Source organism: Panulirus ornatus, chromosome 11, assembly GCF_036320965.1.
Source record: "Panulirus ornatus isolate Po-2019 chromosome 11, ASM3632096v1, whole genome shotgun sequence".
In the NCBI taxonomy this organism is placed as follows: Eukaryota; Metazoa; Arthropoda; class Malacostraca; order Decapoda; family Palinuridae; genus Panulirus; species Panulirus ornatus.
The window spans coordinates 22,217,127-22,238,367 of NC_092234.1; the positions used below are offsets into that span (position 1 = coordinate 22,217,127).

Genomic DNA, 21,241 nt, shown 5'->3' on the forward strand with positions numbered 1-21,241 from the left:
TTGGCTCTGAGTGAAACGAAGCTCAAGAGTAAAGGGGAAGAGTGGTTTGGGAATGTCTTGGGAGTAAAGTCAGGGGTTAGTGAGAGGACAAGAGCAAGGGAAGGAGTAGCAGTACTCCTGAAACAGGAGTTGTGGAAGTATGTGATAGAATGTAAGAAAGTAAATTCTCGATTAATATGGGTAAAACTGAAAGTTGATGGAGAGAGATGGGTGATTATTGGTGCATATGCACCTGGGCATGAGAAGAAAGATCATGAGAGGCAAGTGTTTTGGGAGCAGCTGAATGAGTGTGTTAGTGGTTTTGATGCACGAGACCGGGTTATAGTGTTGGGTGATTTGAATGCAAAGGTGAGTAATGTGGCAGTTGAGGGAATAATTGGTATACATGGAGTGTTCAGTGTTGTAAATGGAAATGGTGAAGAGCTTGTAGATTTATGTGCTGAAAAAGGACTGATGATTGGGAATACCTGGTATAAAAAGCGAGATATACATAAGTATACTTATGTAAGCAGGAGAGATGGCCAGAGAGCGTTATTGGATTACGTGTTAATTGACAGGCGCGCGAAAGAGAGACTTTTGGATGTTAATGTGCTGAGAGGTGCAACTGGAGGGATGTCTGATCATTATCTTGTGGAGGCTAAGGTGAAGATTTGTATGGGTTTTCAGAAAAGAAGAGTGAATGTTGGGGTGAAGAGGGTGGTGAGAGTAAGTGAGCTTGGGAAGGAGACTTGTGTGAGGAAGTACCAGGAGAGACTGAGTACAGAATGGAAAAAGGTGAGAACAATGGAAGTAAGGGGAGTGGGGGAGGAATGGAATGTATTTAGGGAATCAGTGATGGATTGCGCAAAAGATGCTTGTGGCATGAGAAGAGTGGGAGGTGGGTTGATTAGAAAGGGTAGTGAGTGGTGGGATGAAGAAGTAAGAGTATCAGTGAAAGAGAAGAGAGAGGCATTTGGACGATTTTTGCAGGGAAAAAATGCAATTGAGTGGGAGACGTATAAAAGAAAGAGACAGGAGGTCAAGAGAAAGGTGCAAGAGGTGTAAAAAAAGGGCAAATGAGAGTTGGGGTGAGAGAGTATCATTAAATTTTAGGGAGAATAAAAAGATGTTCTGGAAGGAGGTAAATGAAGTGCGTAAGACAAGGGAGCAAATGGGAACTTCAGTGAAGGGCGCAAATGGGGAGGTGATAACAAGTAGTGGTGATGTGAGAAGGAGATGGAGTGAGTATTTTGAAGGTTTGTTGAATGTGTTTGATGATAGAGTGGCAGATATAGGGTGTTTTGGTCGAGGTGGTGTGCAAAGTGCGAGGGTTAGGGAAAATGAGTTGGTAAACAGAGAAGAGGTTGTAAAAGCTTTGCGGAAGATGAAAGCCGGCAAGGCAGCAGGTTTGGATGGTATTGCAGTGGAATTTATTAAAAAAGGGTGTGACTGTATTGTTGACTGGTTGGTAAGGTTATTTAATGTGTGTATGACTCATGGTGAGGTGCCTGAGGATTGGCGGAATGCGTGCAATTATATATATATATATATATATATATATATATATATATATATAGATGTAGTGAAAAAAATTTTGTGTGATCGGGGCCTGAACATGCATGAGGGGGAAAGGAGGGCAAGGAATAGAGTGAATTGGATCGATGTGGTATACCGGGGTTGACGTGCTGTCAGTGGATTGAATCAGGGCATGTGAAGCGTCTGGGGTAAACCATGGAAAGCTGTGTAGGTATGTATATTTGCGTGTGTGGACGTATGTATATACATGTGTATGGGGGTGGGTTGGGCCATTTCTTTCGTCTGTTTCCTTGCGCTACCTCGCAAACGCGGGAGACAGCGACAAAGCAAAAAAAAAAAAAAAAAAAAAAAAAAAAATATATATATATATATATATATATATATATATATATATATATATATATATATATATATATATATATATATATATGTATTCTTTTTTCCATCTTTAATCGCCGTTTCCTGCGTCAGCGAGTTAGCTCCAAGAAACACGTATATATACATAAACACACAAATGGGCACACATACATACATATACATTCAACATATACATACACATACGCAAACGTATACATACATACAAATGTACATATTCATACTTGCTTGCCTTCATCCATTCCTGTTGCTACGCCGCCTCACAAGAAATAGCATCGGTATCCCCCGGTTCAGCGAGGCATCGCCAGGAGAAAGAGAAAAAAAAAGGCCACATTCGTTCATACTGAGTTTCAAGATGTCATGTATAATGCACCGAAACCACAGCTCCTTAGCCACATCCAGGCCCCACAGACCTTTCTATAGTTTATCCGAAACGCCTTACATGCCCTGGTTCATTCTATTCCTTGCTCGCCTCTCACCCCGCTTTGTACGGTCAGGCCCCAATCGCTCAAAATTTTTTTCACCCCACTCTTCCAACTCAAGTTTGGTCTCTCGCTTCTTCTTGTTCCCTCCACCTCTGAGACATATATCTTCTTTGTCAACCTTTCCTCACTCATTCTCTCCATATGTCCAAACCATTTCAACACACCCTCTTCTGCTCTCTTAACCATACCAATATTTTTATTTCCACACATCTCTCTTACCCTTACATTACTTACTTGATCAAACCACCTCACACCACATATTGTCTTCAAACATTTCATTTCTAACACATCCACCCTCCTCCGTATAACCCTATCTATAGCCCATGTCTCGCAACCATATAATATTGTTGGAACCACTATTTCTTTAAACATACCCATTTTGTCTCTCTGAGATAACGTTCTCTCCTTCCACACATTTTCTATCGCTCCCTGACCCTTCGCCCCTTCCCCAACCTGTGACTCACTTCCGCTTCCATAGTTCCATCCGCTGCTAAGTCCACTCCCAGATTTCTAAAGCACTTCACTTCCCCCAATTTTTCTCGATTCAAACTTACATTCCAATTAGCTTGTCCCTCAACCCTATTGAACCTAATAACCTTGCTCTTATTCACGTTTACTCTCAACTTTCTCCTTTCACATACTTTTCCAAACTCAGTCATCAACTCTGCAGTAACTCAAACGAATCAGCCACTAGAGCTGCATCATCGGCAAACAACAACTGACTCGCTTCACAGGACCCTTCATCCTAAACAGACTGCATACTTGCCCCTCTCTCCAAAACTCTTGCATTCACCTCGCTAACAAACCCATCCATAAACAAATTAAACAACAATGGGGACATTACACTCACCTGCCGCAGCCCAACATTAACTGGGAACCAATCACTTTCCTCTCTTTTTACTCGTAGACATGCCTGACATCCTTGGTAAAACTTTTCATTGCTTCGAGCAACTTACCTCCCACACCATATAATCTTAAGAGCTTCCACAAAGCATCTCTATCCACCCTATCACACGCCTTCTTTAGATCCATAGGTGCTACATACAACTTTGTTTTTCCAAGTATTTCTCACGTACATTCTTCATATGGGAGGGTATTGATTGAGAGGGTGAAGACATGTACAGAGCATCAGACTGGGAAAGAGCAGTGTGGTTTCAGAAGTGGTAGAGGATGTGTGGATCAGGTGTTTGCTTTGAAGAATGTATGTGAGAAATGCTTAGAAAAGCAAATGGATTTGTATGTAGCATTTATGGATTTGGAGAATTCATATGATAGAGTTGATAGAGATGCTCTGTGGAAGGAATTCAGAATATAGGGTGTGGGAAGCAAGTTGGTAGAAGTGAAAAGTTTTTATCGAGGATGCAATGCATGTGTACGAGTAGGAAGAGAGGAGAGTGATTGGTTCTCAGTGAATGTCGGCTTGCGGCAGAGGTGCGTAATGTCTCCATGGTTGTTCAATTTGTTTATGGATGGGGTTGTTAGGTAGGTGAATGCAAGAGTTTTGGAAAGAGGGGCAAGTATGCAGTCTGTTGTGGATGAGAGAGCTTGGGAAGTGAGTCAGTTGTTGTTCGCTGATGATACAGCGCTGGTGGCTGATTCGGGTGAGAAACTGCAGAAGCTGGTGACTGAGTTTGGTAAAGTGTGTGAAAGAAGAAAGGTGAGAGTAAATATGAATAAGAGCAAGGTTATTAGGTACAGTAGGGTTGAGGGACAAGTCAATTGGGAGGTAAGTCTGAATGGAGAAAAACTGGAGGGAGTGGATTTGGCAGCGGATGAAACCATGGAAGCGGAAGTGAGTCATAGCGTTGGGGAAGGAGAGAAAGTTCTGGGAGCGTTGAAAAATGTGTGGAAGTCGAGAACATTATCTCGGGAAGCAAAAATGGTTATGTTTGAAGAAATATTGGCTTCAACAATGTTGTATGGTTGCGAGGCGTGGGCTATAGATAGAGTTGTACGGAGGAGGGTGGATGCGTTGGAAATGAGATATTTGAGGACAATATGTGGTGTGAGGTGGTTTGATCGAATAAGTAATAACACGGTAAGGGAGATGTGTTGTAATAAAAAGAGAGTGGTTGAGAGAGCATTAGAGGGTGTTCTGAAATGTTTGGTCACATGGAGAGAATGAGTGAGGAAAGATTGACAAAGAGGATTTATGTGTCAGAGGTGGAGGGAACAAGAAGTGGGAGACCAAATTGGAGGTGGAAAGATGGAGTGAAAAAGATTTTGAGTGATCGGGGTCTGAACATGCAGGAGGGTGAAAGATGTGCAAGGAATAGAGTGACTTGGAACAATGTGATATACCGGGGTCGACGTGCTGCCAATGGATTGAACCAGGGCGTGTGAAGCGTCTCGGGTAAACCATGGAAAGTTCCGTGGGGCCTGGATGTGGAAAGAGAGCTGTGGTTTCGGTGCATTATACATGACAGCTAGAAACTGAGTGTGAACGAATGTGGCCTTTGTTGTCTTTTCCTAGTGCTACCTCGTGCAGATGCGGGGGGAGGGGGTTGTCATTTCATGTGTGGCGGGGTGGCGACGGGATGAATGAAGGCAGACAGTACGAATTATGTACATGTGTATATATGTATATTTCTGTGTGTGTAAATATATGTATACGCTGAGATGTATATATATGTATATGTGCGCGTGTGGGCGTGTATGTGTATACATGTGTATGTGGGTAGGTTGGGCCATTCTTTCGTCTGTTCCCTTGCGCTACCTCGCTAACGCGGGAGATAGCGACAAAGTATAATAAAGAAAATGAAAAACATTCTTCAAAGCAAACACCTGATCCACAAATACTCTACCACTTCTGAAACCACACTGATCCTCCCCAATCTTTTGATCTGTACATGCCTTCACCCTCTCAATCAATACCCTCCTTTAGAATTTCCCAGGAATACTCAACAAACTTATGCCTTTGTGTTTTGAACCCTCAGGTTTATCCCCTTTGCATTTGTACAGTGGCACTATGGATGTATTCCGCCAATCCTCAGGAACTTCGCCATGGTCCATACATACAGTGAATATCCTCACCAACCAATCAACAAAACATTCATCCCATTTTTTAATACGTTCCACTGCAATACCATCCAAACCCGCCGCCTTGCAGGATTTCATCTTCCGCAAAGCTTTCACCACCTCTTCTCTCTTTAGGAAACCAATCTCCCTGACCCTCTCACTTGGTGTACATGGGGTATTTAGTGTTGTGAATGGAAATGGTGAAGAGCTTGTGGGGTTTTATTCTGAAAATAGACTGGTTACTGGAAATACTTGGTTTAAAAAGAGAGATATACATAAGTTTACGTATGTGAGTAGGAGAGATGGTCAAAGGGCATTATTAGATTACATGTTAATACACAGGCGTGTAGAAGAGAGACTTTAGGATTTAATGTCCAGAGAGGGGCAGCTGGTTGGATGTGTGATCATTATCTTATGGAGACGAAGGTGAAGGTTGGTAGAGGTTTTCAAAAAAAAAAAAAGAAAGAGAAAAAGTTGAGAACAGAGTGGTGAGAGTGTGTGAGTTTGGAAAAGAGACTTGTGTGATAAAGTACCAAGAGAAATTGAGTTTAGAATGGAAAAAGGTGAGAGAAAATGACGTGAGGGGAGTGGTTGAGAAATGGGATGTATTCAGGAAAGCAGTGATAACTTGTGCAAAAGATGCCTGTGGCATGAGAAAGGTGAGAGGTGGGCAGATTAGAAAGAGTAGTGAGTGGTGGCATGAAGAAGAAAGGTTGTTAGTGAAAGAGAAAAGAGGGGCGTTTGGACGATACTTACAAGGAAGGATGCAAATGGCTGAGAGATGTATACGAGAAAGTGGCAGAAGGTCAAGAGGAAGGTGCAAGGGTTGAAAATGAGGGCAAATGAGAGTTGAGGTGAGAGAGTATTATTAAACTTTAGGGGGAATATAAGATGTTTTAGAAGGAGGTAAATAACGTGCGTAAGACAAGGGAACAAATGGAAACATCGGTGAAAGGGACAAGGGGGGAAGTGATAACTGGTAGTGATGAAGTGAGGAGATGGAGTGAGTATTTTGAAGGTTTGTCGAATGTGTTTTATGATAGAGTAGCAGATGTAGGGTGTTTTGGTCAAGGTGGTGTGCGAAATGAGAGGATCAGGGAGAATGGTTTAGTTAAGAGAGAAAAGGTACTGAAAGCTTTGCGGCAAATCAATTTTCATTTTTCTTTTTATCATCTCAGGTATAAACTGCACATCGAAAGTATTAGAGACGCAGACAGTACGATGGGTGACGCGCTATATCGCAGTAATGGGAACGCCTTCACTACAATCGACGTTGATAACGATTCTAGAGGTAAGAACCAGTGAGGTAACGTCTTAGGCTACATCTACCTTTCTCTCAACAGCTGTGTGGAGGTAATGTTCTCTCTATCCCGAGGTAACACAAGCACTTCACCTCCGTGACTCACTGGATAACAAGGAACGTAAAACTATGGTAATCAATGCATGGAGCGCCACCTCACCCTCGACTTTACCTCTGTGTCCAGCAAACTCCAGAATTGAAAGACGTCGTATGAGGTCTCGAAGCTGGAGAGCGGCTTGTCTCACTCGTACACCTGACTACAACTGAAGGCTGACAGTAACAGACCACTGAGTCATAACGAGGTTGTTTGTGAGAGTGGGAGAGAAGGACACCTCATGGACTAATGTGGTAGGACTGGAGAGGAATGTTATTCGAAGACACACAAAACATATTTCTCCAAGCCGGAGCAACTCCTTACCCGGTCATGAGAGACAGTTACTCAACAGCAGCAGCCTCCCTTCTCTCTGACATGTCGGGGATCATATCCTTACAGCCTCTTACAAATCATTATACTTAATCGCCGTTTCCCGCGTTAGCGAGGTAGCGCCAGGAAACAGACGAATAATGGGCCATCCATTCATATTCATATATATATATATATATATATATATATATATATATATATATATATATATATATATATATATATATATATATATATATATATATGTATAAAGGCCTACATACACACATATATATACATATACATACACATACACATACATTACATACATACATATGTGCATATTCATACTTGCCTTCATCCACCCTGTCGCTACCCCGCCACCCAGGAAAACAGCACCATCACCCTTGCTTCAGCGAGGCAGCGCCTGGAATACAGACAAAAGGGCCCTATCGTTCACATTGTCTCTACCTGTCATGTATAATGTACCGAAACCACAGCTCTCTATCCACATCCAGGCCCCACAGGCCTTTCTATGGTTTACCCTAGACGCTTCATATTCCCTGGTTCAGTCCATTAACAGCACGTCGACCTCGGTATAACACATCGTTCCACTTCACTCTATTCCTTGCACGCCTCTCTCCTTCCTGTATGTTCAGGCCCCAATCGCTCTAAATCTTTTTCACTCCATCCTTCCAACTATGATTCGGTCTCCCGCTTCTCCTTGCTCCATACACCTCTGACACATATATCCTCTTTGTCAATAATTCCTCACTCATTCTCTCCATATGTCCAAACCATTTCAACACTTCCTCTTCTGCTCCCTCAACCATACCTTCTTTTTTATTTCTACTCATCTGTCTTACTCTTACATTACTTACTCGATCAAACACCTCACACCACATATTGTCCTCAAACATTTCATTTCCAACACATCCGCCCTCCTCCGTTCAACCCTATCTATAGCCCATGCCTCACAACCATATAACATTGTTGGAACAACTAATCCTTCAAACATACCCATTTTGGCTCTCCGAGATAACGCTCTCTCTCTTTCCACACATACTTCATCTCTCCCAGAACCTTCGCCCCTTTCCCCAACCCATGGCTCACTTCCGCTTCCATGGTTCCATCCGCTGCTAAGTCCACTCCTAGATATCTAAAGCACTTCACTTCCTCCAATTTTTCTCAATTCAAACTCACATTGCAATGAGCGTGTCCTTCGACCCTGCTGAACATGATAACCTTGCTCTTGTTCACGTTTACTCTCAACTTTCTCCTTTCACAGACTTTTCAAAACTCACCCACCAATCTCTACAGTTTCTCACACGAATCATCCACTAGAGCTGTATCATCGGCAAATAACAACTGACTCACTTCCCAGGACCCCTCATCCACAACAGACTGCATACTCGCCCTTCTGTTCAAAACTTGCATTTATCTCCCTAACCACACACCACACACCCCTGCCGCAAACTGACATTCACTGGGAACCAATCACTCTCCTTTCTTCCTACTCTTACACCTGCCCTACATCCTTGGTAAAGCCTTTTTCCAGCTTCGAGCAACTTACTCCCACACCATATACTCTTAAAACCTCCCACAAAGTATCTTTATCAACCCTACCATATTCCTTCTCCATGTCCATAAATGCTACATACAAATCCATTTGTTTTTATATGTATTTCTCACATAAATTCTTCAAAGCAGATACCTGATCTACACATCCTCTACGACTTCGGAAGCCACACTGTTCTTCCCCAGTCTGATACTCGGTACATGCCTTCTCTCTCTCAATCAATACCCTCCTATATAATTTCCCAGAAATACTCAACAAACTTATACCTCTATAGTTGGAACACTCACCTTTATCCCCTTTGCCTTTGTACTATGGCACTATGCATGCATTCCGCCAATCTTCACGCGCCTCACTGAATATCCTTACCAACTAATCAACAACACAGTCACCCTGTTTTTGATTTCATCTTCTGCAAAGCTTTCACTGCCTATTCTCTCTTCACCAAATAATTCTCCCTGACCATTTCATTTCGTACACCACACCGACCAGAACTCTCTATATGTACCACTCTACCATCAAACACATTTATTAATATCCTTCAAAATATTCACTTGATCTCCTCACTCCAAAACTATCTGTTATCACTTCCCGAACTTGCTCCCTTCGCCGATGTTCCCATTTGTTCTCTTGTGTTACTCACGTTACTTAACTTATTCCAAAACATCTTTTCATTCTCCGTAAAATTTAATGATACTCTCTCACCATAACTCTCATTTGCGTCTTTTTGAACTCTTGCACCTTTCTCTTGACCGCTTACCACATTCTTTTATACATTTCTCATTCATTTGCAGTACTTCCCTGCAAATATCGTCCAAACGCATCTCTTTTCTCTTTCACTATATATATATATATATATATATATATATATATATATATATATATATTTTTTTTTTTTTTTTGCTTTGTCGCTGTCTCCCGCGTTTGCGAGGTAGCGCAAGGAAACAGACGAAAGAAATGGCCCAACCCACCCCCATACACAAGTATATACATACGTCCACACACGCAAATATACATACCTACACAACTTTCCATGGTTTACCCCAGACGCTTCACATGCCCTGATTCAATCCACTGACAGCACGTCAACCCCGGTATACCACATCGATCCAATTCACTCTATTCCTTGCCCTCCTTTCACCCTCCTGCATGTTCAGGCCCCGATCACACAAAATCTTTTTCACTCCATCCTTCCACCTCCAATTTGGTCTCCCACTTCTCCTCGTTCCCTCCACCTCCGACACATATATCCTCTTGGTCAATCTTTCCTCACTCATTCTCTCCATGTGCCCAAACCATTTCAAAACACCCTCTTCTGCTCTCTCAACCACGCTCTTTTTATTTCCACACATCTCTCTTACCCTTACGTTACTTACTCGATCAAACTACCTCACACCACACATTGTCCTCAAACATCTCATTTCCAGCACATCCACCCTCCTGCGCACAACTCTATCCATAGCCCACGCCTCGCAACCATACAACATTGTTGGAACCACTATTCCTTCAAACATACCCATTTTTGCTTTCCGAGATAATGTTCTCGACTTCCACACATTCTTCAAGGCTCCCAGGATTTTCGCCCCCTCCCCCACCCTATGATCCACTTCCGCTTCCATGGTTCCATCTGCTGCCAGATCCACTCCCAGATATCTAAAACACTTTACTTCCTCCAGTTTTTCTCCATTCAAACTTACCTCCCAGTTGACTTGACCCTCAACCCTACTGTACCTAATGACCTTGCTCTTATTCACATTTACTCTTAACTTTCTTCTTTCACACACTTTACCAAACTCAGTCACCAGCTCCTGCAGTTTCTCACATGAATCAGCCACCAGCGCTGTATCATCAGCGAACAACAAGTGACTCACTTCCCAAGCTCTCTCATCCCCAACAGACTTCATACTTGCCCCTGGGGATATATATCCCTGGGGATAGGGGATAAAGAATACTTCCCACGTATTCCCTACGTGTCGTAGAAGGCGACTAAAAGGGAAGGGAGCAGGGGGCTGGAAATCCTCCCCTCTCGTTTTCAATTTTCCAAAAGAAGGAACAGAGAAGGGGACCAAGTGAGGATATTCCCTCAAAGGCTCAGTCCTCTGTTCTTAACACTACCTCGTTAACGCGGGAAATGGCGAATAGTATGAAAAAAAAATATGTTTATATATATATATAAATGTGGATAAGAGCAAGGTTATTAGGTACAGTAGGGTTGAGGGTCAAGTCAATTGGGAAATGAGTTTGAATGGAGAAAAACTGGAGGAAGTGAAGTGTTTTAGATATCTGGGAGTGGATCTGGCAGCGGATGGAACCATGGAAGCGGAAGTGGATCATAGGGTGGGGGAGGGGGCGAAAATTCTGGGAGCCTTGAAGAATGTGTGGAAGTCGAGAACATTATCTCGGAAAGCAAAAATGGGTATGTTTGAAGGAATAGTGGTTCCAACAATGTTGTATGGTTGCGAGGCGTGGGCTATGGATAGAGTCGTGCGCAGGAGGATGGATGTGCTGGAAATGAGATGTTTGAGGACAATGTGTGGTGTGAGGTGATTTCATCGAGTAAGTAACGTAAGGGTAAAAGAGATGTGTGGAAATAAAAAGAGCGTGGTTGAGAGAGCAGAAGAGGGTGTTTTGAAATGGTTTGGGCACATGGAGAGAATGAGTGAGGAAAGATTGACCAAGAGGATGTATGTGTCGGAGGTGGAGGGAACGAGGAGAAGAGGGAGACCAAATTGGAGGTGGAAGGATGGAGTGAAAAAGATTTTGTGTGATCGGGGCCTGAACATGCAGGAGGGTGAAAGGAGGGCAAGGAATAGAGTGAATTGGAGCGATGTGGTATACCGGGGTTGACGTGCTGTCAGTGGATTGAATCAAGGCATGTGAAGCGTCTGGGGTAAACCATGGAAAGTTGTGTAGGTATGTATATTTGCGTGTGTGGACGTATGTATATACATGTGTATGGGGGTGGGTTGGGCCATTTCTTTCGTCTGTTTCCTTGCGCTACCTCGCAAACGCGGGAGACAGCGACAAAGCAAAAAAAAAAAAAATATATATATAAACATATTCCTATGAGCCCACGGGATATCTTGATCACGCGCAAAATTGTGATCCTTTCCAATATATATATATATATATATATATATATATATATATATATATATATATATATATATATATATATATATCTTTTTCTTTCTTTTAAACTATTCGCCATTTCCCGCATTAGCGAGGTAGCGTTAAGAACAGAGGACTGGGCCTTTTTTGGAATATCCTCACCTGGCCCCCTCTGTTCCTTCTTTTGGAAAATTAAAAAAAAAAAAAAACGAGAGGGGAGGATTTCCAGCCCCCCACTCCCTCCCCTTTTAGTCGCCTTCTACGACACGCAGGGAATACGTGGGAAGTATTCTTAATCCCCTATCCCCAGGGATAATATATATATATATATATATATATATATATATATATATATATATATATATATATATATATTATCCCTGGGTGTAGGGGAGAAAGAATACTTCCCACGTATTCCCTACGTGTCGTAGAAGGCGACTAAAAGGGAAGGGAGCGAGGGCTGGAAATCCTCCCCTCTCGGTTTTTTTTTTTTTTTTCCAAAAAAAGGAACAGAGAAGGGGGCCAGGTGAGGATATTCCCTCTAAGGCCCAGTCCTCTGTTCTTAACGCTACCTCGCTAATGCGGGAAATGGAGAATAGTATGAATATATATATATATATATATATATATATATATATATATATATATATATATATATATATATATATATATATATATATATATATGTATATCAACATATATACATATACGTACTTATACATACACATACACAGACATATACAAACATACACATGTACATATTCATATTTGCTTTCCTTTATCCACTCTGGCGCTACCCCGCTTCACAGAAAACAGCATCACTAACCCCTGCTTCAGCAAGGCAGCGTCAGGAAAACAGACAACAAAGGCCACATTCGTTCACACTCAATCTCTATCTGCCATGTGTAATGCACCGAAACCACAGCTCACTTTCCACATCCAGGCCCCACAAAACTTTCCATGGTTTTCCCCAGACGCTTCACATGTCCTGGTTCAATCCATTGACAGCACGTCGACCCCGGTATACCACATCGTTCCAGTTCACTCTATTCCTTGCATGCCTTTCATCCTCCTGTATGTTCAGGCCCCGATCACTCAAAATCTTTTTCACTTCATCCTCCCACCTCCAATTTGGTCTCCCACTTCTCGTTCCCTCCACCTCTGACACATATATCCTCTTTGTCAATCTTTCCTCCCTCATTCTCTCCATGCGACCAAACTATTTCAACACACCCTCTTTTGCTCTCTCAACCACATTCTTTACATTACCACACATCTCTCTAACCCTTTCATTGCTTACTCGATCAAACCACCTCACACCACATATTGTCCTCAAACATTTCATTTCCAACTCATCCACCCTCCTCCGCACAACCCTATGTATAGCCCATGCCTCGCAACCATATAACATTTTGGAACCACTATTCCTTCAAACTTAACCATTTTTGCTCTCCGAGATAACGTTCTCGCCTTCCTCACATTCTTCAACGCTCCTAGAACCTTCGCCCCCTTCCCTATCCTGTGACTCACTTCTGCTTTCATGGTTCCGTCCGCTGCTAAATCCACTCTCAGATATCTAAAACACTTCCCTTCCTCCAGTTTTTCTCCATTCAAACTTACCTCCCAATTAACTTGTCCCTCATTCCTACTGAGCCTAATAACCTTGCTCTTATTCACATTTCCTCTCAGCTTTCTTCTTTTACACACTTTACCAAACTCAGTCACCAACATCTGTAGTTTCTCACAAGAATCAGCCACTAGCGCTGTATCATCAGCGAACAACAACTGACTCACTTTCCAAGCCCCCTCATCCACAACAGACTGTATACTTGCCCCTATTTCCAAAACTCTTGCATTCCCCTCCCTAACCATCCCCATCCATAAACAAATCAAACAAAATGGAGACATCGCGCACCCCTACCACAAACCGACATTCACTGGGACCCAATCACTTTCCTCTCTTCCTACTCGTACACATGCCTTACATCATTGGTAAAAGCTTCTCACTGCTTCTAGCAAATTACCTCCCACACCATATACTCTTTATACCTTCCACAAACCATCTCTACCGATCCTATCATATTCCTCCTCCAGATCCATAAATGCTACATACAAATCCGTCTGTTTTTCTAAGTATTTCTCACATACATTCTTCCAAGAAAACACCTGAACAACACATCCTCTACCACTTCTGAAACCACAATGCTCTTCCCAAATCTGATGCTCAATACATACCTTCACCCTCTCAATAAATACCCTCCTATATAATTTCCCAGGAATACTCAACAAACGTATACCTCTGTAATTCGAGCACTCGCCTTTATCCCCTTTGCCTTTGTACAATGGAACTATGCATGCATTCCGCCAATCCTCAGTTACTTCACCATGAACCATGCATACACTGAAAATCCTTACCAACCAGTCAACAACACAGTCACCCTTTTTTTTTTTTTTGATAAATTCCACTGCAATACCATCCAAACCCGCCGCCTTGCCGGCTTTCGTTTTCCACAACGCTTTCACTACTTCTCCTCTGTTTACCAAATCATTCTCCCTAATCCTCTCACTTCGCACACAACCTCGACCAAAGCACCCTATATCTGCCATCTATTATCAAACACATTCAACAAACCTTCAAAATACTCATTCCATCTCTTCACATCACCACTACTTGTTATTGCCTCCCCATTAGCCACCTTCACCGACGTTCCCATTTGTTCTCTTGTTAAGACTCTAAGTTAAGATCTCTATGAATATTTCGCAGTCTCACCTGTTTACAGCTCTACCTCCTAGTTTAGTATCGTCAGCAAACTTTAGATCTTAGATATGAGACCGAGTTCTAGGTCATTAATGTATATTATGAAAATAATTGGGCCTAGGACCGACCCCTGTGTCACACCACTCGTTACGTCTAGCCAATCTGAGGCTTCAACGTTCAGTACTACATGCTGCTTTCATCCAGTAAGCCACTCTCTGATCCATGTACAGAATTCTTCACCGATTCCATGTGCTTTATGTAAAAGTCTCTTGTGAGGTACTTTATCGAAAGTCTTTTGGAAATCTAGATATACATCAAAAAGTAATTTTTCGTCCCAGTTCTGACAAATAACAAAAAATTCCTCCAAATTCGTCAGGCAGGATCTTCTATAGCGGAAACCGTGTTGGTTGTCTGATATGAATTGTGATCTAGAAACGTGACAATTTTATCTCGTATTATTTTTTCCATCGGTTTACCCATCACTGACGTAAGGCTAATTGGGCGATAGTTCAAGGAGCGCATTTTGTCTCCTTTTTCATATATAGGAGTAACATTTGCTAGTTTCTAGTCATCCGGTAGAGATTTGTTGAATATTTTTGTTATGGGTTATATCAGCTGTCTCCTGACCTTTTAAAATCTTGGAGCTAAGTTATCTGGGTCGTTGGATTTGTTAGGATTTAGTTGGTCCAGGTATTAAAGTACTTCAGAGCTCTATGTTTTTCTAACCTTCAACTCTCCTTCATCAGATCCATGAAACATTTTCATTGGTTGTGGTATTCGAGATGTTTCCTCAATTGTGAACACGTAGTTAAAAGAATAATTTAGTATGGTAGCTATTTCCTTGTTGTCAGTAATAAGTGTATCATGTCCGTTTCCTAATGATCCAGTTCCTACTTTTACTGTCTTCCTTTGTCTTATATATTTGAAGAATTCCTTAGGATTATTCTTAACTTTGAAGGATATTCCCTTTTCTTCCTCGCGTTTACTCTGTCTTATGACCTTACTCTTTCTTTGGATTTTGATTAATTTCTGGTGATTTTCATCGGTTCCCATTGATTTGAATTTCTCATGTTTTCTTTTGGCAAGTCAGTCCTTCTATTCTCTTTCTTATTCATCCATGATAGTTTTGAGATATTGCAAGTTGTCGTCGTAATTCGTGGAATATGTTTATTTTCAGTCTCGAGTTGTGTGTTTTTAGAATTATTCCATGTTTCATCTACTGTGCAAACGTCAAGAAGTTTTCTCCAAGTGGTACGTCAGGGTAAGAGGAATTTCTTTACCTGTTGAAGCAAGACGGTTGTTGATAAGTAGGAGTAAGAGCACTGGAGACGAAAGAAAGCCTTGAGGAACACCGACTCGAATAGGAGAAGAGAGAAAGATTGATTCGTCAACGCCCTGGGAAATAAGCTGTCCAGAGAGGAAGCTTGGAGTGGCGGAGGCAGAAGCGGTGAGTTTTGAGATTCAATCCTCCTGCTAAACCTACTGCAAAGGTTCTGATGCATCAACGGCCGCGAGATACGTTTCTCCAGTCTGTCACAGATGATAACTAGACGCGAGTACTGTGAGAAAGGATAAACATCACTGAAAGGTTTCACCTTGCAAAACCCATGATGAGAATAAGAAAAGTTTCTTGAGACTCCAGACAGGTAAGGAAGCTGGAGATAATGAGACACGTAAACCTTCGAAGTAGCAGACGTCAGTAGATGGCTGGGTTGATGAAGAACGTTCACCCACTTTGGGACAGATTGCACCAGTGCACGTTTCTAATAGGAAAGGAAAGTTTTTAGTTTCGAACAAGAAGTGAAACAGGTGAGCAATCACGGTCGAAATTCCATACGCTCGTTTGTGTCCGGAGAGAGAGAGAGAGAGAGAGAGAGAGAGAGAGAGAGAGAGAGAGAGAGAGAGAGAGAGAGAGAGAGAGAGAGAGATGGTTTTTAGACTGTAAGGAAAGAGATTATAGGGAATGGATATACGTTAAGAGGTGAGGTGATATCAAGAGTCGCTCAAGATGGAGTGAAAAGGGACGAAAAAAGGGAACTCTGGAGGAGTTGTTATTAAGAAAGACAGTTAGAGTATCATTATAACTGAAGAAGGAAAAGAAATATAGAACATTATTTGGGGTACTTTTGGTCAAGAACCATGGAAGACGACGAGAGGTTGCCGCCACACATCAGTTTTGATTGGGACGGCCCGGAGTGATTGCTTGCCTCTCGCGTGAGCATAACTCAGTGAGGGAGGTAAGTGTGCGCTCCTCCGTCCCTCGAGTGCTCATCCCGCCTCGTCTCTGGATTAAGAAAACGCGTCAGAACGGAGGGACAACAGCAGGCAACCTGGAGGTTCTCAAGGCCTTTAGTACGGTTGTCCCACAAATAAATTTGTAGTGACTTCATTGAGTGAGATGCGAGTCGAGGCAATGGTATATTTTCTCTCTAGTTTGAATGCGACAGGTCCCTCCTCCGATACCACGTACGTCTATGCCAGATTATTCCTAAGACCTCCAGTCTTCATATTTAAGGACATCATTCTAATGATCAAGTTATCACTATTATTATTCCGATTTTCATCAGAGCTCTTACCAGCACCACAACGAAAGTTACCATCAAAGCTCACCATCAAAAACCATTGATAGTTCCTGCTAAGACCATAAAATGGATTCCTTTTTTGTCATATATATTTCCGTGGGGACTTATGACTATAGGGACATCTTAACGTCATCACGCTTATCGCTAGGTTATCCAGTGCACCTCAACTCTGACAAGAGACGTAACCTTCAGTAGTATTACCCATTCATCATAACATTTGCCGTATATCACCACAGGTTTCATTCATCAACACGACAGAATGTTTGTACAAGAGATGACTAGTCATTCTCTACACTTACGGATTTATTGAAAAATGTTTTCCATATCTTCCACCCGCCTTAACAATTACTGCACCGGATGAACCCATTACTTTATGTATGAGAATGGTACACCCTCCCACCTGCCCAGTCATGCATACATCGGTTGTACCATCTCCACCTCCCAATTACTTACGGCAGTGTGCATCCTCTCCGTCCATTCATTTGCAGACTATTCCATTCTCTCGACCCATCGAATCATTTACAAGACCGTTGGGACGCTGTCCGCTAAATTTACTCAGGGGAAATAAAAAACCGCTCGATTCGCTCCTGAAACGACATTCTTCGTGATCCCTGATGCCCTTTAAGACAGCCTCACAAATAAAAGTTCAGAGACTGAACTCCGAATTAAGGTCACATCAGCAAGGTCATGGTGGAAAGTCTGGGGGAACTTTTTTCGTTTTATAGTTTGATGGGATGTTATCATTGGCAAAACATGACCCCTTCACAACTGGGTTTATAACTTCATTTTCAAGAGATAAGTTCCTTACATGGTTTAGGTTTAAAAACTCATTATGTTCTTCCCGCCTTTGTGGCATGTGTATGATACGTACATAAGATACAAACCTACACAAAGGAATTTGAACACTGACAGACACCTTTATCCCTGGGGACTACTTGTGATAGTAGAGGAGACCTGAGTATCATAGATCAGTGTGGTGAGGGAGGGAGAAACACCTCAGTGTAAGGGGTGCTTTAAGAAATGGCTCTTGGGAACCCATGACTGCTGGACAACCATACTCACTCATGATTGCATTGTGTTCTAACACTTAAATTGATTACCGTGCAACGTTTATAATCCTCATTGCATTATGTATCCTCCAGATACCGCTAATTGTGCAGCAGACTTTGGCGGTGGTGGCTGGTGGTACGACAGCTGCAGTAATGCCTTCCCTACCGGGCCTATTACTCACACAGACAATTGGGACGACTCGCTCAACATGTACAGATGGGATCCCAGCGTGTCATACGGTTATTTCAGCCTTCGTTGGGTTGAGATAAAGTTCAGGAACTCGGTAAAACAAATTAGGTATTGTGAAGCCTAATAGCCGACCTCATCTTATAAATATGTCGTAGTAAGTACAGTGAATTACATTAGTGAGTAGTGATGACGACTCGTTCACCTAATCCTGTTGCCTTTATCTTTCATCAGACACTTCCATCTCTGGTATTTACAAATATCAAGTTATCATTTAGTGTTCCTTCTGCTTAATCATTATTGTATCATATATCACAATATCCATATAGAAAAATAATGCTACAGCAAAGTGCGTCACTCAAGTACTATAATTTGTTGAAGTTTGTGGTTTTAGGAATGTGAGTAATGTAATAATGAAGCTTTCATTTCCTAATTTTTTTGGCTGAACTTTATCTTTTATTGTCTACCTAAGTGATTGCAAGACGAGTATGTGGAGGAAGATGTGTCTATTGCATTATCCATCAAAATTGTATTTTGCATTACTGTTGTTTCTTGTATGAGCAATATGCACTTCCACAGATCCTGTATAGTTGTATAGCACTTGATATACGTTAACAGAACATACTTGAGTACTGTATTATCTTCGTGATTGATATATTATTTTTATGATATTTTTCAAGACCTGAAACTTTTTTGAAAGTTGAGCTATTTAAGAATTTTTTTCCCATCTGTCCATCAAAGTGTAATTTTCATTGTAGTCGTGACTTTCTTCAATTTACAAAGAGTATAATTGTATAACGTTTGTGTGTCAAAATTCTACATAAAAATAATGAGCTGTTTTTCAACTTGTTTTATTTACTGTTATAATCAAGATGATAAATGATCAAGTTATATCTCCATGTACCATGGATCACATGTACAGTGAGTGTGTATGTGGTCGTACATGGTGTGTATATGGTCGCACATGTAGTGTATGTGGTCATACATGGAGTGTATGTGGTCGTACATGGTGTGTATGTGATCGTGCATGGTGTGTATGTGGTCGTACATGGCATGTATGTGGTCGTATATGGTGTGTATGTTGTCGTACATGATGGGTATGTGGTCGTACATGGTGTGTATGTGGTCGTACATGGTGTGTATGTTGTCGTATATGACGTGTATGCGGTCGTACATGGTGTGTATGTGGTCCTATACAGTGTATATGTGGTCGTACATGGTGTGTATGTTGTCGCATATGATGTGTATGCGGTCGTACATGATGGGTATGTGGTCGTACATGGTGTGTATGTGGTCGTACATGGTGTGTATGTGGTCGTACATGGTGTGTATGCGGTCGTACATGGTGTGTATGTGGTCTTATACAGTGTATATGTGGTCGTACATGATGTGTATGTTGTCGCATATGATGTGTATGCGGTCGTACATGGTATGTATGTGGTCGCACATGGTGTGTATGTGGTCGTACATGGTGTGTATGCGGTCGTACATGGTGTGTATGCGGTCGTACATGATGTGTATGTGGTCATACATGATGTGTATGCGGTCGCACATGGTGTGTATGCGGTCGTACATGGTGTGTATGCGGTCGTACATTGTGTGCATGCGGTCGTACATGGTGTGTATATGGTCGTACATGATGTGTATGTGGTCGTACATGTTGTGTATGTGGTCGTACATGGTGTGTATGTGGTCGTACATGGTGTGTATGTTGTCGTACATGGAGTGTATGCGGTCGTACATGGTGTGTATGCGGCCGTACATGGTGTGTATGTGGTCGTACATGATGTGTATGTGGTCGCATATTATGTGTATGCGGTCGTAAATGGTGTGTATGTGGTCGTACATGATGTGTATGTGGTCGTATATGATGTGTATGCGGTCGTAAATGGTGTGTATGTGGTCGTACATGATGTGTATGCGGTCGTAAATGGTGTGTATGTGGTCGTACATGATGTGTATGTGGTTTATACGGTGTGTATGTGGTCGTACATGGTGTGTATGTTGTCGTACATGGAGTGTATGCGGTCGTACATGGTGTGTATGCGGCCGTACATGGTGTGTATGTGGTCGTACATGATGTGTATGTGGTCGTATATGATGTGTATGCGGTCGTAAATGGTGTGTATGTGGTCGTACATGATGTGTATGTGGTCGTACATGATGTGTATGTGGTCGTACATGGTGTTTATGTGGTCGTGCATGATGTGTATGCGGACGTACATGGTGTGTATGTGGTCGTACACGGTGTGTATGTTGTCGTACATGGTATGAATGCGGTCATACATGGTGTGTATGTGGTCATACTTGATGTGTACGTGGTCGTACATGATGTGTATGCGGTCGTACATGGTGTGTATTGGTCGTACATGATGTGTATGTGGTCGTATATGATGTGTATTCGGTTGTACATGGTGTGTATTGGTCGTACATGATGTGTATATGGTCGTACATGATGTGTATGTGGTCATACATGATGTGTATGTGGTCGTACATGATGTGTATTCGGTTGTACATGGTGTGTATTGGTCGTACATGATGTGTATGTGGTTGTATATGATGTGTATGTGGTCATACATGATGTGTATGCGGTTGTACATGGTGTGTGTTGGTCGTACATGATGTGTATGTGGTCGTATATGATGTGTATTCGGTTGTACATGGTGTGTATTGGTCGTATATGATGTGTATGTGGTCGTACATGATGTGTATGTGGTCGTACATGATGTGTATGTGGTCATACATGATGTGTATGTGGTCGTACATGATGTGTATTCGGTTGTACATGGTGTGTATTGGTCGTACATGATGTGTATGTGGTCGTATATGATGTGTATGCGGTCGTACTTAATGAATATGTGGTCGTACATGGTGTGTATGTG

The 21,241-nt window shown here is 42.1% G+C and overlaps 1 protein-coding gene across 2 annotated transcripts in view; it reads left to right on the top strand.

The window, feature by feature from the left end:
- Nucleotides 1-19,198, top strand: part of LOC139751376 (techylectin-5B-like) — a 94,433-nt gene extending 75,235 nt beyond the window's left edge. For both annotated transcript variants that reach the window (XM_071666745.1, XM_071666744.1), the window contains 2 exons: nucleotides 6,572-6,684; nucleotides 18,266-19,198. In XM_071666745.1, the coding sequence (XP_071522846.1) occupies nucleotides 6,572-6,684; nucleotides 18,266-18,486 (334 nt within the window). In that variant the 3' untranslated portion in view covers nucleotides 18,487-19,198. The remainder of the gene's footprint in view (nucleotides 1-6,571; nucleotides 6,685-18,265) is intronic.
- Nucleotides 19,199-21,241: the final 2,043 nt, after the last annotated feature.